This window comes from Phytophthora parasitica (assembly GCF_000247585.1).
Source record: "Phytophthora parasitica INRA-310 unplaced genomic scaffold supercont2.4, whole genome shotgun sequence".
Taxonomy (NCBI): domain Eukaryota; phylum Oomycota; class Peronosporomycetes; order Peronosporales; family Peronosporaceae; genus Phytophthora; species Phytophthora nicotianae.
Window position 1 is genome coordinate 1,411,430 of NW_008648990.1, and position 15,449 is coordinate 1,426,878.

The window sequence follows — 15,449 nt, forward strand, 5'->3', positions numbered from 1 at the left end:
GCGTACTTACAGCTTACCTTGTACGATACTTCCCGCAGCTCAAAGCGCTAGCACCAGAAGCGCCTATCGTCACGCGCGTGAAGGAGTGCCTGACCGCCGCTCAGATCTGTACCGCTTACTTGCTCGCATGGTCCAAGGCGCTGAATGAGGAAGCTGCAATCCCTGCACAAGAACAAGAGCAGACCGAAAAAAGACGCACACGTGTCGAGAGCATGATCACCTTCTAGCTGTTATTGATGAGCTTATCGCTTTGAACAAGGTCATGGCGGCGCGTCTAGCGATTGTCGAAGCGGCGCAGCTAAAACCAAAGAGGGTACACGTCACTACTGAACAAGAACAAGTTCAAGCATCGTCAGACCAAGCACGGAAACCAAAACGCAGAAAGAAGCAAGCTACAAACCTGTCTTCCACTTGGTACAAATGGTACACCAGGGTGCCTCGCGTCTGGGACTCAAGCGATCGCCAGAAGAAGTCGGAGTTCCGCCACGTCGTCGCCTTCATGAAGCTCTTCCTTACTCAGGCCTTTGCTCTTGGTGCTAAGGCGGAGGACTACAAAGATCAAGTCCTCGATACCGGTCGCCGCGCTGAAGACGCTGTTCTCGCGTTCTTGAAGGAACGAGGCACCAACGCGAAGGGCGCCGGAAGCGTTCTGCGTGTACTGCGCCCACTGCACAAGTCGGGAGCCTCGGACGAGCGCATCGCCACGTACAAGCGTTTCCTCGCCATCGACCGCATTGAAGACCCCGCTCCTGTCGACACACAAGACATACTTGCCATAGCAGGCCACGTGTAAAACACACAGAGATCCATGCATCAAATACATATATTTCATAGCCTCACATCCACCACCGCCGACACTGATAGCTTACCGTAAGCACGCCGCCCTTCCCACATCGCTATTACCACCCACACGCGCACAAACACACTGCACACCGCACGCCTCCAGCTTCTCACTGCGCTTGCCGTATCCAGGCCTCCACCCAAAGTTGCTTGGGTACGGCGGGTATCGATCCCGCTCCTCAGGACAAGTCCTGCGCTCAACCTGTGAGCTTCGTCGTCGGAGTTGGGTGGGCGGGGGCCACTAGAGATCTGAGGGTTTCGGCCCCAAAAAGGAAGACTGAGAAGCTAGGTTCCCTGTCGGCAGGGTGTTTATTCGTGACGCTCTCCTATTGGCCAGCTAAAAACCTTACTAAGGTTTTAAAACGGTTGGCTGTAGAGAATACGCCACAATTATGAGTTGAGTTTGTCATTATTTGAAAGATAGCCGCCCCTATTAATGACCCCCCCCCTTCCCACGCATCGGGTCTCATTCATGAATTTGCGGGCTGAAACGCACACTGCTCCAAGCCCATAATAGTGCTAGATAAGAAAAAGTCGATTTTCTCGGCCTACAGGCCTCTACAGCGCATTTCCTGGCGCCTGTGAATCGCCTTTAGCTGACTGAACTCGTCGTACTTGGCGTGAACGTACTTAATGTGATTCCCCTACACCTGGCTTTATTTTGTGTCAGCCCGAAAATGCAGGGAAGTCGGTTCATCCTACACATGTTCGTGCAACATTGACATATTTCGTGCTTGTTGCAACTTAACAATTTAATGAAATTTATTCTGGTTCAGACTCGGAATCAGAAGTTACGATGAAGTCAGTTTAAAGTTACTTTAGTAAAATACATAAATGCAATTGTTCCACAGCGATGATCAACCAGGACGACGCCGCCTTCCTAGCCGAATTGACGGGTTTCCTGGACGACTATGAGGCGCCGATAGAGATTCATGAGCCAGACCTCGCTAGCAATCTCTTATTGGACAGTGACCAGCTCTTAGTGGAGACTGAGGCCCTGCTACTTTCTTCAAACGAATATCCTACCGAACCTGCTCATGCAGAGCTTTCAACGGTTGAGCGAGTGAGGAAGATGAAAAACGCACAAGCGGCCAAGAGGCGACTCAAGTACCGGAAGAAGCTCCGAAGCGAGCGAGAAACGTTAGAGGATGAAGAGAAACTTCTATCGGAGGAGTTGGAAGAGCTTCAGCGGGCTCGAAAGCGAGCGAAAGCGCTTGGGGATAAAACGTTAGCAACGTCCACGTGGAGAGCAATCGCCATTAGACAGAAGGAGGGCCGATTGGTAGCTGAAGAGCAGCAACGGCGACTGCAAAATGCCGTAGAGAATCGAGCTAAAGCGATCGAGGAGATCGCTCGGATGATACGAGACGACATGAAAGGGTCAAAGCATACAGCAAACATTGAGATGGACAAGCGGAGTCTCCTCAAACTCAATGCGGACGATACAGTACTCTTTGATGAATTTTTAGATGATTTGGAGGTCATGTATCCGCGAACTGATGAGGTTTTTCAAGCTTGCGGAGCTGAGGAGAAGCCGACAATGTCGTACAGATTGGGACCACACCGAAAACGAGAGGGAGACGTGGAATATATTGACAACTTGGACGTATTACTGATCCCCTTCAGCTTCGAGCAGACGTGTGACACGATGTGGCAGTCCATGACTCGCTTGTATCGACAGAGAGACTGGTATCACTACAACGTGACTGACCCAGAAAATACGTTGGCAGTCAAGTCGCACGTGCAAGTAGCGAGAGAGTCTGGAGAATCAGTGCAAATGATTGTGCACTGTGTAATGCGCAGAATTTTAGAGAAAAAACGAATGGTTGTTGTGTGGCGAGCGCTGTCTGAGGGCGAAGGAGAGTTTAGTGGGATTCATTCGGATGAAACTGGATGGTGTATTGTGCGTCCGAATGACTCGGACGAACCGCTGTTGCGGGTCGTCATGCAGACTTTTGTTCGGTTTATCCCAATGGATGTCTCGAATACACCAAGCAATGACGTGGGTGGATACCAGTTTACTAAGTTTGTCGTGTCTTCAGTCGAGGAAGACGGTGCCGAGATTGCACGAATGATGGACTCTTTACTTCTTGAAGACTTACGCTCATGAAAGAAAAACAACGGCGTTAATCCGTTCACGTGGAAAAAGTGAATTTTGAAATTAAATAGGTTTTCTACTTCTGAAGCAATAGAATATTTGTTGCTGTTCTATTACTTCGAAGTATTGAACAACGCCTGGTAGAGTAATACAACTTCAAATTTGGTGCAAATCCAAATGTTAACATTTTCTACTGGCCTCAACGCGTCAGTGTGAATAAAAACAACTATATGCTGTCAGTCGGGCTTCCCAAGGCCACTACATCCACAGCATCACTCAACTGCAGACGCTCCATCATCTGCTCGACTTGGAGATTATCTTCTTTTCCTGACGTGATCAGAACTTCCGTGAACTTTGCAAAATCGGGGTGGCACGATACATTTGGACTGAAATGCATCGGGACAAACCGCACACAAGTCTTGATGGTAGCAAACTTGCCAGCTTTATCAAAATTATCGTCTCTGCATTCTCTTGACTGGATAACACACCACCCCGTTTCGTCTGATTGCATTCCAAGGAACTCCCCCTCGCCCTCCCATAGTTCTCTCCAGATGATCACTGCACGGTCTTCTTCGATATATCGTCGAGCCACAAAATGTATCCAAATCGAGACAAATCCTCCAGTTTGAAGTCTACACTTGACCCAAAATCTCGTGGCAATCGTGTTCTCATCATCCACCCCATTAAACTCTTCTCTGTCGAGTTGTCGGTACGACTGATGTGTAATCTCCCACACGGCTAACCACGTTCGTTTGAAGTCGAATGGCACGTGCAATACACCTACATTTTCAAAGTACTCGGTGTCTCCATCTCTCTTCTTCAGGGGTGTAGAGTTCAAGTACGGTCCGATCTTTGGCGCGGTCTCGCAACACTGAAACACAGCATCCGTCCTGGCGTAAATCGCGTCAAGTTCGTCTAAATAAGCTTCAAGAAACCGTTCGTCAACAAATTCTCGCCCAGTTTTCTTGTATTGGCAGGAGTTTTCTCCATTTGCCTGCTCCGTCTCTTTTAACCGTTTCCGTATCATGTCCTCCACGTCTTGGATCAGCTCCCGTCGTCGCTTCACTGCTGTGTTCAACCTCTCCTGTTGCGCTTCTGCAATTCTCCGGCCTTCCAGTTGACGCAAAGCCATTGCTCTCCACCTGGAATGAGCCATCCCACCCTGGTCTCTCTTGCGTCTGTATTGCATTTGTTTGAGCCTCTCAGTCAGCTTCATCTCCTCACATCGCAAAGTCTGCCACTCCTTCTTCAGTCGCTTACGGTATGCGTCTCGACGTTTCCCAGTCTGTAAGTTACGCAGAGCGCGTTTACGCTCCGCATCGTCTCCTGGGTTGTCGCTTTCTTGCGGTCGAACAGTGTGGGTTATGACGTAAGTGACGTGATTGGCGAACGCTTCATTTGAAGCAGAATTTGACAAATGGCTAGCTGAAGTAACGGCTGAAGTGGACACTTGGTGACCCGCCTCGTCGTCCAGGAAACTCGAGACGTCCGCCAGGAACGCAGCCACAGCCTCGGATTCTTCCCTCCTCATGCTGCAATCTGACCTACCTACTTCAAAGACCACTTGAAAAAGTAACCCTTGTAACTCTTGTGAAGTAACACACAACGGACTACTTCATGGTGACACAAAACAGGTGGGTTAAATTCACACCGAAAATAACGGAGAAGTGTCTGTCAGACCGAATTTTGCAGCAGCGGAAAGTAGAGACCATCACTCTGCCTCATCAAGTTTCCACATGCTGCAAGAGGAGCAAGTCGACGCCGCGCTGCTGGCCGACGTGACAGGTTTCTTGGCGGACTGCAGCGCGTCAGCTTCATCAATAGACCGACAACGGAAGGCGCCGCCGTCCTTCAGTGACGATGTGCTGGTCCTGGACACGCACCAGCTCATAGCGGAGACGGAGACGCTGCTCTCGTCCCTCGAGACCACGGCACAGGAACAAATAGCTTCCAATACTCTATCAAGTTCCGACGAAGTTACCATCACTAGTGACCACAAATATACACCCAAGACGGACGCAATGCCGGCTGAAGATAGACGTGCGTATCGAAATGTTCAGGCTGCCAAGCGCCGACTGAAGTACCGACAGAAGCTCAAAGACGAGAAGAAGACGCTAGAAAGTCAGGAAATAGAGCTCTCGGGTGAGTTAAGCAGGCTACAAAGCGCTCAAGAGGCTGAGAAGATGAGGTATGTGGACAGAATGTCGCTGAGTGTGTGGAGATCCATCGCTACGAGGCAGAAGGAAAAGCGTCTGGAGGCTGAGCAGACTCAGAGACAACTGAGAGCTGCAGTGGTCGGCCGAGCGAGGATGATCCATCAGATGAAGGCACTGCTACAACGACCTTATGTGCTGGAGGAGAAGAATATGCTGTATGGGGAGGCTGACGGAGGCCATGCCGATGGTTCTGTGTTGTTTAAGACTTTTGTGAGTGAATTGGACGCGATTTACGCTCAGACAGACCAGGTTATGCGAGAAGTAAGCTTTAAAATGTCAACGAGGTTGACGTACAAGCCGACAAGAAGAACGAAACAAGGTGTAGAGTTGTTCGACAGCGCCGACTCGACGACGATCCCTTTTGCGTTCGAAGACACCAGTCGTGCGATATCGTTGCTGATGATGACAGATGCAGACATGATTCGTTATAACCAACAGGATCAAGAACCGAAGGATGTAGCTACAGTGACGTACAACGTCAAGTGTCCACTTGAGAGAGGGGAAGTTGCTGAGCTGAAAGTCTACGCGGCGGTGGGGAAGGTTGAAAAGACTGATCGTGTGGTGTTCGTGTGGCGTTCTCTCACAGAGGGCCAAGACGATTTATCGGGATATCACACAGACGAAACTGGGTGGCTTGTTGTGCGCCCACAACAGATTGGCAAATGTCCTTCTACGGTGTTAGAGAGCTACGTACGATTCATACCCATGAGTATCGGAGCTACAGCAAGCACCAGAGTGGATACAGATCGGTTTGCCAAAGTGGTTGCAAAGACAGGAGAGGAGGAGGTCGATGAGATGATGCGGATGCTGGAAAAGATGCTGCTTGGAGATGATCAACTCGACCCCAACGCGTGTTCCGCATCTTGAACATATAGAATATTAAAGTCGCTGAACGTATAGTATACTAAAGTCGCGTCAGTCACCGTCTGGATTTTAATCCAGATTCAGGATCTGGATTTTTAATTTAAGAATACTATAGTAGGTCTCTAAGTCGGCTTTTATATTGTCCAGCACGTGTGGAATTTGGCGGCACCTATAACGTTTCTTAAACGCTGCAACTATTCGTGCTTTCAGGCAAATTGTAGCGTTTAGTAACTGCTCATAAATCTAGCTCTTTTTGAGACAGAGAGGGGATTTAAGAGGGGTGTTGGCACATATGTAGCCATTAAACGTTAGTGAGTGTGAGTGTTCTGGGCAATGGTCATCCCAGATGCTACCCAGATGATGAGCATCGGGTACGAATTTTTTCCGCGTGTACTTTCGTGGTTTTCCGCGTGTGGCAAGATTTTTAGCGTGTGGCATGGCTTTTCGCGTGACCCGTTGTTATACGCGTGTACTGTGTTTAGAACGTGTGGTTGTGAGATTTTTGGCGTGTGATAATTTTTTGACGTGTGATACTACTTAATTGTTACTTTAACAATGTTAATCATACGGATAATGATGGCGGAAAAAAACTTGTAAACTAAAGGTGTGGCATTTGTTAAAAAAACAATATATAGACTGCGTTGGTGATCTTTTGTGTCGACTGTTAAGCTCACACAAACGCATAACCGGACCTGGCGGTGTGGTTCAGCACATGCGCTAACTCCTGTATGTCGTACGGCTCAACGTCGAGGTCGGCACCCGCAAATTCGATTTTCCAGTAGTATTTACCGTCTTTGGCGAACCATGGTCGCACGATTCCGTCAAAATTCTTTGTTGTGATGCCATCGTCGTCATTTATATCGAGCGGAACAAGCACCTTCCAATTAGTTGGAAACCCAGGCCTGCGTGCCAATTTTTCCAACAGTTTAGGGACTGCGAACTGGCCTGTATTGGGCGTGTCGTGTTGTCTTGCTTTTGGCACTTTGCGTGGGCGACCCGGAGGCTTACGCGCTGGTATTGAACTCAGTAAGACCTTCAAGTTGAAGCCGTCAAGGAGCTTCAGAGTTGCCAATATGTGGGAGCACAGCCACCCCGAGACGAAAAATGCCTTACAGTCGCATTGATACTTAGTGCGAACCCTCAGAACCTGCATTAAGGAGTCAATACGGAAATGAACGGTGATAACAAGCAATTGAGAAATACAAACCTCAGTTTCGGGCCAATTCGGTGAAGCCCAGCTGTGTGTGAACGGAAGATCCGTTAAGACGCGAACTATATGCAGGGACAGATAGTGTGGCTCCATGTTTTCAACAATCTCAGGCCTTTGAAGCCTGCCTCTTAATGAGGCTCTAAAAATGGCTGCTCGGCTTTCATCGACTCGTGTAGCTTCGACGCTTTCATCCCCAATCATGTATTTGCGAGAGTTGAACAGCACTCCTGTAACGGAGCTATTCCTTTCCACTTTTCGGTAATTTCCTTCCCCTACTAGCAGCATAGCTTTCCTAGCTGCCTTTATCGAGACAGGCCCAGCCAAATACGGTTTAATTATGGGTACGCCTTTGCTATCGCGAGTGGAACCGAAGTAGGGCAGTATTCGCGGTAAAGACGAGTTGAGTACGACCTCTGTTGAAGCGTTGATTTCTGGGCCAACGACACGCTTAATATCGCGATTGTGAGCTTCAATAGGATTCTGGTTGGGAGTAATTCCTGGGGCCTTGCTCGCAGAATAGTACCATAGTTTCCAATCAGCTGCAAGGTATTCTTCCTTAAACCATTGGGCTATATCCAACTCGCCAAGTTCGATCCAATTTTTGATCACTAAAGTGCATAGAGCTCTGAATTGGGCATTGAGACTTTTGTAGGCAGTTGACCTGGTTGCGAATATTGACTTCGTTTTTGGTCCTGTCCTTCAGAAGTGCCATTTTTTTGGTAAGGTTGGTACTAAGATGAGGCCAACAGCTTAGCAAAACGATATTTGGCCAGTTCATTTTAAAAGCAGCGGCAATACAGTCAGCGTGATCGAGCGTACCAAATTGAACTTTGAGGCTCCAGCCGAGGAAGTCAACGCACTTGTTTCGAATAACTTTGAAGAGTTCGTCGTAGGATTTAGTCGTCTCCGAACGCACAAATAAGTATGCAATAGGAAAAAATCTGTGAGAATATCCATGGCGAGAGTCATAGATCACACCAATTGTACCGAAAGGAACTAGTGTCCAACCGCCGTGATGTAGACGGTAAGTGCCGTCCACTGAAACAACGATGCCATGATGGCGATGGCCTTTTCGTGCAAATAGTAAATTGCGGAAAAGGCGACGACTGGTAAAAAGAATCCCTAAAGACACCTCGTCGTCGGAAAGTTTCTCTTGAAAGGTATGAAGAACAATGAGCTCATCTTGATAGGCGGAGGGAAGCTGAAAAAAAAACCATCGGTTGTGGCTTCTTCTCCCTTCCGTAAAAACTCCTCTTTAGGGTCGCACATCTTCGGAGACGCCCAAACCAAAACCTCTACAAGTGTCTTGATGTCGAACCTGCCCTTGTCTTTTAGCACAGAGCTACGGTTTCAAAGCTGTTCTACTTCAGGAAGCAACTTTTTAAGATCGGGTTGATTGACATAGCGTTCTCTGAGCAGTACTAGGCATCTTGCGGGTGTAGCTCCACCTAACAATAAATTGTCGCACTCCACTTTAAATCTTTTGTCAATGCCGGTGCGTGGTTGATCTGCAACAGCAATTGTGTGTTCCCCAGCCACTTTAAGTGTAAATTCTCCAGGGTTTATCTTCGAGACGAGGATACGCGCCTTCCGTCCGCAGTGTTCGTGTGAGCTACAGTCGTATTGGATAATTGTGTGATCCCTCGTTTTGTAGTTGTGTTTGTGCTTAAATCGGGAGCTCTCTGATGTATCCAAATGAGTTCTAGCTTCTTGTCGAGATGTGAAGGTTCCTAAAACCGACGTTTCATTCCAGTCAATTGGTTTAGAAAGAACTGTTGGAGGGGGTGACGCAGGTGGTACTAATGGGCTGGTATCGTCATCTTCATCGTTATCACTCTGTCGTAAAGGGGAGAATGCGATGTCAAACTCATAGGATGAATCACTTTCGCCAGCAAACTCGTCAGAGTCGTCTGAGGATTGCATCTCGCTTGAGGTTTAGTAGAGGAGGTGAACCATCAGTAAGATCGTAGCCGAGGTCGCTAGAAGTGAAACTAACAGGGACGTTTTTAAAATAGAAGCAAAGAAATAATAGATTATACAAAATAACACTGATTATATCACACGCGGAAAATCAATGCATCACGCTAAAAACCACACGTGGAAACCCACACGCGGAAATCCACATAAACGACACGCGGATAACCACACGCGCAAAACCAAGGTCTGATTGAACACACGCGGAAAACCGCGAAAACGCACGCGGAAAAAAGTCCCGACCATGAGCATCGGGGTTATGATGTTTCCGAGTTGTTCCTGCATCAAAAATTATTCACTCCGTTGAGGTAGATAGTATCTCACAACTGAGATCGTAGCTACTTCTCCACCAAAATTGCTATGCAAGCTTCACACAAAGTTGTAAGTGTAGTAGGTTGTACTTCACTCAAAATGTTACATGCTTTTCATTGGCTAAAAATATTCTGCTCTAAATGACTGGTAGACGGCAGCAATTAGTGGCTCGCGGCACTGGATTCACTTTTGTGCAGCCCGCGGACAAGATGCCTCGAAATTCAGACACAATGACAGCAGCTCGTCAACCGTACACTCAGCGCGAGCGACGTTTTACGGTCGACGAGCTGGGGCAGATCATCGCATTATCAAACACGAGGGTGGGAACGATATCAAGCTTCCATGTGAGGTTCGTTATGGCGAGCACGTGCGCTGCGCGTGCTCACCATTGGAAGCAAAAGGTAAACACTAGTGAAGTGCGGGACTCAGAGTCCGCAGGGACAAAAGACGGCGGCTGTGCTCTCAACTGGAAATTCAGAAGTGAAGTTCAGCCGCCGCCAAAACCCTTGAGTATGTATTAGCAGGTTAGTATAATAGCAGTTTGCAATGGCTTACAGCCAACAGTTACCGTAAAGGAGCTGAAGAGGTACAGTGCGCAGCACTGGAGCTGGGACGCTGTCCTGGCTCTGTAGTTGTAAATCCACCGTAGTTCACACCGTGTTGGCAAAGTTGCTTACCGCAATGGAGCCGCAGTAACAGCACTCAGTCTCCCTGAGAAGACGTATCGTGCAGATGTAAGCGCCATAACGCAGCAGATTCTTGATCAGAAGTAAAACGCAGCTTAAAAAATAGCCTTAAATTTTACACGGAAGTGATTGGATAAAATCAAGGAAGGGATAGGTGAAAATTCATTTCAGCCGAGTAAAACCTCGTTTTCAAACGGCAACCCCACAGTACGTAGGTGCGTTGTTAGATGCAGCAAGTGATGTGAAGGTGCACAAATTGCTCACGATACCGTAGTAATATTTAGATATAATAACGCTATCTCCAAGCAGAGTTACGGAAAAAAAGAGGCTTTGACGCTTTGAAAACCAGACGACTCTTGCGCAGCTATTTACGCACTAAACGGAGTTAACGAACAGCAAAAAAAAATACGTGGCAATTTACCTTGATCTGTACTTTAATTTAGACTGGTCTGTGGCAGAAAACTACAAAAAACTGACATACTAATCGAGCAAGGGGTGATACTCGCATAAATTCGCCGGACAGAGAAGTACGCACTTTGCAATTTACTTCGTCGCCCGCAGATCCTCGACCGTGAACACCGAGGACACAGAACAAAGCCAGATTTTATCATGTACACAAAATGCAAACGACCCTTCGCTCTGCCAATGATCTGCTGAGCAAGCCCCTCTCAGACTGTGCAAGTGGAGCCTTTGCTGCGTAAGCGATCCCTGAAACCCCTCAAGTGCGCAAGTCAACCCGCTGCGTTTGGGCGAGCCATTGCGGCCTAATTGATCCTTGTCACTATGGAAGTTCACGATTCCTGACCAAGAGAGGCCCCACCACCGGGCCAAAACCACCCTGCTCCTGCTAATGCAGCGGGAGACGCTGAGTGACGCCTCCGGTTACGACAGACCTGCGCCGCAATGGTCCCGGCTACTCCACGTCGTCATGGTGTATGGATTGCTTACAACACTGATGGCTCATTCGCAATGCCACACCGAGTGACGTGGACATTGATATGGAGGATGCCAGTGGTGATGGACGAAAAGGGCCCTCAAGGAATCCGGATGGGACGTCGGTCGGAAAGCGCGTGCAAACGATGCCGACGCTACCTCTCCACCAAATTTCCGTGGGTCTACAGCCCACGAAAAGCAAGTCTTCATAGAGAAATATGAAGCCTATTGTCGTCAGCTTTCGGCACTCGAGACAGCTTTCTTCCGACCATTCAGGATACCGGTGGGTAGGTGTGAGGAGGACGAACGGCGCCGCCTAATCGCTATGTTCGATAGTTGTAAGCCGCTAGATGAGATTGCGGAGGCGTACTGGACCAACTACTTCTGGGAAGGACAAATCGCTGGAGAGCTCGATTTCGACAAGGTCAAGACTATAATGAGCAGTAAACTCAGTATAGATACTCGGTTGGCTAATGCTGACTCGCATGTCTCTAAATTGGCACACGAGATGTACCAGGCGCTGGACAAAGAGACCATGGAGTGGATGGTTCAGAAAAAGCCTAAGAAGTTATTTTCCTCCAAAAATCGTCGAAACTAAAATACCGACTTGTGGTGGGTGCGTTTTTCTGCTATATACGGTATTCCGAATGGCTACGAAGAATGAGCGACCGAATGATGCTTCGTTCTTTTTCGTAGGGCTGATGGGCATGATTATGCATCTTTTCAGAAAGGTGAGTTAATTAGCATTTGTATAAAAAATTCATATGTGCAACTTTTTTTCTTTCTTATTGCTTCTGAAAATGGATTGTGAATAGAGCTGCATAGATTTAATAATCGTTTTTCCACAAATGTCAATTAACTCACCTTTTTCCAAAGATTATAATCACGGCCACTCGTTCGAATATGATTTGGGGTAGATTTTTGGTAGATAAACTGGACCGATGCTGCATTTATCGCTACGCAGGCACCTACTTCGTAGTTAAAATAAAAAAGAAGTATGCCAAAAAGCGAAAAAAAAAGTGACCTCCTCAACTTGAACGTACGACAAGTAAACGCGGATCTGTTTTCCATGTAGACAGCGCATGTACTGCTACAGCATAAAATTTGATGCAGATTGGCATGCTACTTATGATGATGCAGAGAAAAATGCTGCATCATCATTGGTTGATGGCAATAAGTTTCGGTTGTTCACTCAGCGCAGCCGCAGTGCACTTTCCATTCTTCGAAACGAGCCCGTAGTTTCAGATTTCGACGAAGGTGTTTAATTATGCCTGGGGTCTGCTACGTCGTGTTGGTGTACGTAGCCATCGCCTTTGTCATTGTTCGTGTAAAGCCTAACTCAACGAATTTGAGCCCCACGTTGGAGAAACCTACTCATCTGACACTCGACAACTCGCACTACGAGAAAGACGAAGAGAGAGGCATCACCGATAAGGTCAAATCTTGGTTAACAATGTCAAAATCCGCCCAGGAAACCACCCAGGAAACCACCCAGAAAACACTGAAGCAGTGGGCCAAAGATAAACAATCCCCAGACCTGGTTTTTGAAACGATCAAGCGCGTGCAAGCAGCGGATAAACTGTTCGAGAATCCTTTGTTTCCGGCATGGGTTCACTATGTTAACAAGAAGAGAGTTCGTACCAAGACCCCAGTACGTATATTTGGGCGAAGCTGGAAGGTATCCCAGAGGAGACTCTCGTCAAGATGCTCGCTGCAGCGAGGCAAATACCGAGTACCAAGGATATTGCTACCAAGCTACAGAATGTTATGATCCAAGGCTGGCTGAAAGCAGAAAAATCTCCAGACGATTTGTTCAACCTGCTTCGACTTGGATGGATGAGAGATCTCGGTAATCCGTCTTTCAACATTTGGGTGGAATACATGGGTCATTTCGCAACAAGATTCCCGACAAAAGCAAAGTCAATCATTCCAACCTTGGTGCGACTCAAAGGTGCTCAACAGCCCTACGTCATGCTCGAATTGGCGAAAAAGGACCCATCCACAAAGGCACTGGCCACGAGACTGAGGACCGAACAAATGAAGACGCCGTGGGAGTACCGTGACAGCGTCTTCAAGCTGTTCTCGGCTGAAGTCCATGTGGATGACATACTCACGAGTCCTCTCTTTCTCACTTGGACTAAATATGTGAAAGCTCAGAGCCCATTGGATAACGTCTTGATGGTATCGGCAACCCGTCCTTTCACGTATGGAGTCCAACCGAAGGGAGCCAGGTGACATACGAGCCGGAGCTAGAAGTAGCATGATACCGGTGACCAACCCGCGGATATTCTGTCCACAGAGACGGCTAGAGAGAAGACATTTCCGGCAGCTAAGGGTACGGGGGTCCCGTTGCCCGTCCTCATGCACTCCCATTATATAACGTGTAACATACAGATTGAATGACACCTTTCACTCACTCCAGGTGCATTCGATAGTCGAGACGCGAACGATACGCATCACAACTTGCACGGATGCTAGCCGTGATCCCCGCCACTCTGCCCACCCTCCTTCGTCACCGCAACCGCTGAACTCTATGCCTACCTTGCCAATTAGTCCAAAAGGTCCCCACCAGCCTGTATTGCTGTCGAAATGGAGCCGCCCTTCCAGAAACCTCCGCTGCTGTTGGGTAAGGCTGGCCCGAATTGCCACAGAACCTCACAGGAATACGTTTCTTAGCCGCTATCTTCTGCCTGAGCGTGCAGAATTGCAACTGAGCGGTAGGGTCGCGGCCGCGGCCCCAACGCTAACTACTGCTCACTGTAGCTAATCCTATCTTTACTATAGTGTCCGCTGCTCCCTTCGATATTCATGCTAAACGGCTCCTTGCTGGCCCCTTTCTGGTTCATCCGTTGCTAGTCGATGTCTTCTTCCTGGTTCATATAGTCTGGTCCCTTTTCCGCTTGTCGTGTCGTCCCTCCCCGCGATCTTCCACCCTCTCTGGTATCCGTTAGCTTCAACGTCCTCTGCCCGGTGCCCGTAGTGCCGTAGTACCAACCGGTACTTCTCAGTCACCGGCTGCCCGTAATCCACTTCAACCTCACTTTCTTCACTCGTCGGTCAGGTCAATGATCTCGGCGGCGCGGACCTGCATCGCCGTCGGCTGCTCTTCTGGTGACGTCGGTATCACCTGTCCACAATGGGTCCTATTTTGACAGTAGGCTACGGTGACAAAGTGTTGCTTAATATGCTTGAAGCTGCAAAGAAGGTTCCAACCACAGAGAAACTCGCCTCCAAATTGCAGAATGAGCAGATTCAGGGTTGGCTAAGCAGTAAGAAAACACCCTCGGATGTTTTTAAGTTGTTCGATCTTGATAAGAACGAGGAAGCTGTTTTCAGCAGCCCATTCTTCAAGAGCTGGCTCAGCTATTTCAGCGACTTCAACGGCGCCAATCCCAGCATGAAGGAGAGCTTACATTATTCGTTTCACAGATATTACCAAGATTTAGACTTGGCATGGATAGTCGTAGGCGAGAGTGTGATGAAGAACCCGAGGACTGTACAACTCGCCAAACAATTGCAGGCCGAACGACTCGACTATAGGCTTCGCACAGGGACTTCTCCTAGTGACGCTTTCTATCACTTTAAATTGAACAAACCTGGAGCAGATGATGTTCTCCGTCTTGGGAAACATCCCGATGGTACCTTCTATCTCTTGCATCTTGACAAGGTTGCGGATGATCTTCTGTCGAGTCCGGATTTCAAGCTGTGGAAAAATTTCCTGAAAGCATTCAATACAAAGAACTTCGATAAGCAAGAGACGATGGCTTCAGTTCTCCGAGTCTACTACACCGACGACGCTCTGGAGAATATGCTTGTTGCGGCACGGAAGAATCCCAGAACGCAGGAAATAGCATTGGGCTTGGAAAAAGAGTTGCGCAAGATGTGAGTTCGCGAAAACGATTTCTCAGTGGAAATCATGTTGTTTTGCTGTATTTGGCAGAATTTGGTGTACTCATGCATGATTCTTTCGAAATAATTATTCTAGTGTACACGGTACATACGTGTGATCCAATATGTTGTTCTTAAGGCTAACACGAACATTTTGTTGGAGACGACAACAAAATACGATTCGCTGTTGGAGAATTAACTACGGCGAAACTCCGTAACAGCATATGGCATTGTAAAGCTTCTCCCGGAATCGTCGATTGCGCTAGAGTGCTAAACGTATGCTCACATAGCATATATGCGGCTTTTGATATCATCCAGTGCGTTGATTTCTAGATCCTTCTCATCATCGACAGTTCATGTTGATAATATATATCCTGTTGTGTTGGGTTCTAATGCATCAGTGATGCTGAAAGAACAACCGAGCAAGC

The 15,449-nt window shown here is 48.0% G+C and overlaps 7 protein-coding genes across 7 annotated transcripts; 5 read left to right on the top strand and 2 right to left on the bottom strand.

The window, feature by feature from the left end:
- The first annotated feature begins 1,659 nt into the window (after positions 1 to 1,659).
- On the top strand, positions 1,660 to 3,171 carry PPTG_03388 (hypothetical protein). Its single transcript, XM_008896064.1, has one exon. It carries the CDS (start codon positions 1,694 to 1,696, stop codon positions 2,948 to 2,950), a length of 1,257 nt encoding a protein of 418 aa, XP_008894312.1. The 5' UTR covers positions 1,660 to 1,693; the 3' UTR covers positions 2,951 to 3,171.
- PPTG_03389 (hypothetical protein) lies at positions 2,982 to 4,517 on the bottom strand. Its single transcript, XM_008896065.1, has one exon. It carries the CDS (start codon positions 4,467 to 4,469, stop codon positions 3,165 to 3,167), a length of 1,305 nt encoding a protein of 434 aa, XP_008894313.1. The 5' UTR covers positions 4,470 to 4,517; the 3' UTR covers positions 2,982 to 3,164.
- Positions 4,518 to 4,560: 43 nt separating this feature from the next.
- Positions 4,561 to 6,184, top strand: PPTG_03390 (hypothetical protein). The gene has a single exon (XM_008896066.1). It carries the CDS (start codon positions 4,675 to 4,677, stop codon positions 6,019 to 6,021), a length of 1,347 nt encoding a protein of 448 aa, XP_008894314.1. The 5' UTR covers positions 4,561 to 4,674; the 3' UTR covers positions 6,022 to 6,184.
- Positions 6,185 to 6,688: 504 nt separating this feature from the next.
- On the bottom strand, positions 6,689 to 7,321 carry PPTG_03391 (hypothetical protein; the record flags this gene model as incomplete). The annotated part of the gene is made up of 2 exons (XM_008896067.1): positions 6,689 to 7,165; positions 7,226 to 7,321. The coding sequence occupies 2 exons, from the start codon at positions 7,319 to 7,321 to the stop codon at positions 6,689 to 6,691; spliced, it is 573 nt and encodes a 190-aa protein (XP_008894315.1).
- A 3,729-nt stretch (positions 7,322 to 11,050) lies between these two features.
- On the top strand, positions 11,051 to 11,731 carry PPTG_03392 (hypothetical protein; the record flags this gene model as incomplete). The annotated part of the gene is made up of 2 exons (XM_008896068.1): positions 11,051 to 11,133; positions 11,230 to 11,731. 2 exons carry the CDS (start codon positions 11,051 to 11,053, stop codon positions 11,729 to 11,731), a joined length of 585 nt encoding a protein of 194 aa, XP_008894316.1.
- A 669-nt stretch (positions 11,732 to 12,400) lies between these two features.
- Positions 12,401 to 13,368, top strand: PPTG_03393 (hypothetical protein; the record flags this gene model as incomplete). Its single annotated transcript, XM_008896069.1, has 2 exons — positions 12,401 to 12,742; positions 12,805 to 13,368. The coding sequence occupies 2 exons, from the start codon at positions 12,401 to 12,403 to the stop codon at positions 13,366 to 13,368; spliced, it is 906 nt and encodes a 301-aa protein (XP_008894317.1).
- Positions 13,369 to 14,184: 816 nt separating this feature from the next.
- On the top strand, positions 14,185 to 15,175 carry PPTG_03394 (hypothetical protein). The gene has a single exon (XM_008896070.1). It carries the CDS (start codon positions 14,270 to 14,272, stop codon positions 15,017 to 15,019), a length of 750 nt encoding a protein of 249 aa, XP_008894318.1. The 5' UTR covers positions 14,185 to 14,269; the 3' UTR covers positions 15,020 to 15,175.
- Positions 15,176 to 15,449: the final 274 nt, after the last annotated feature.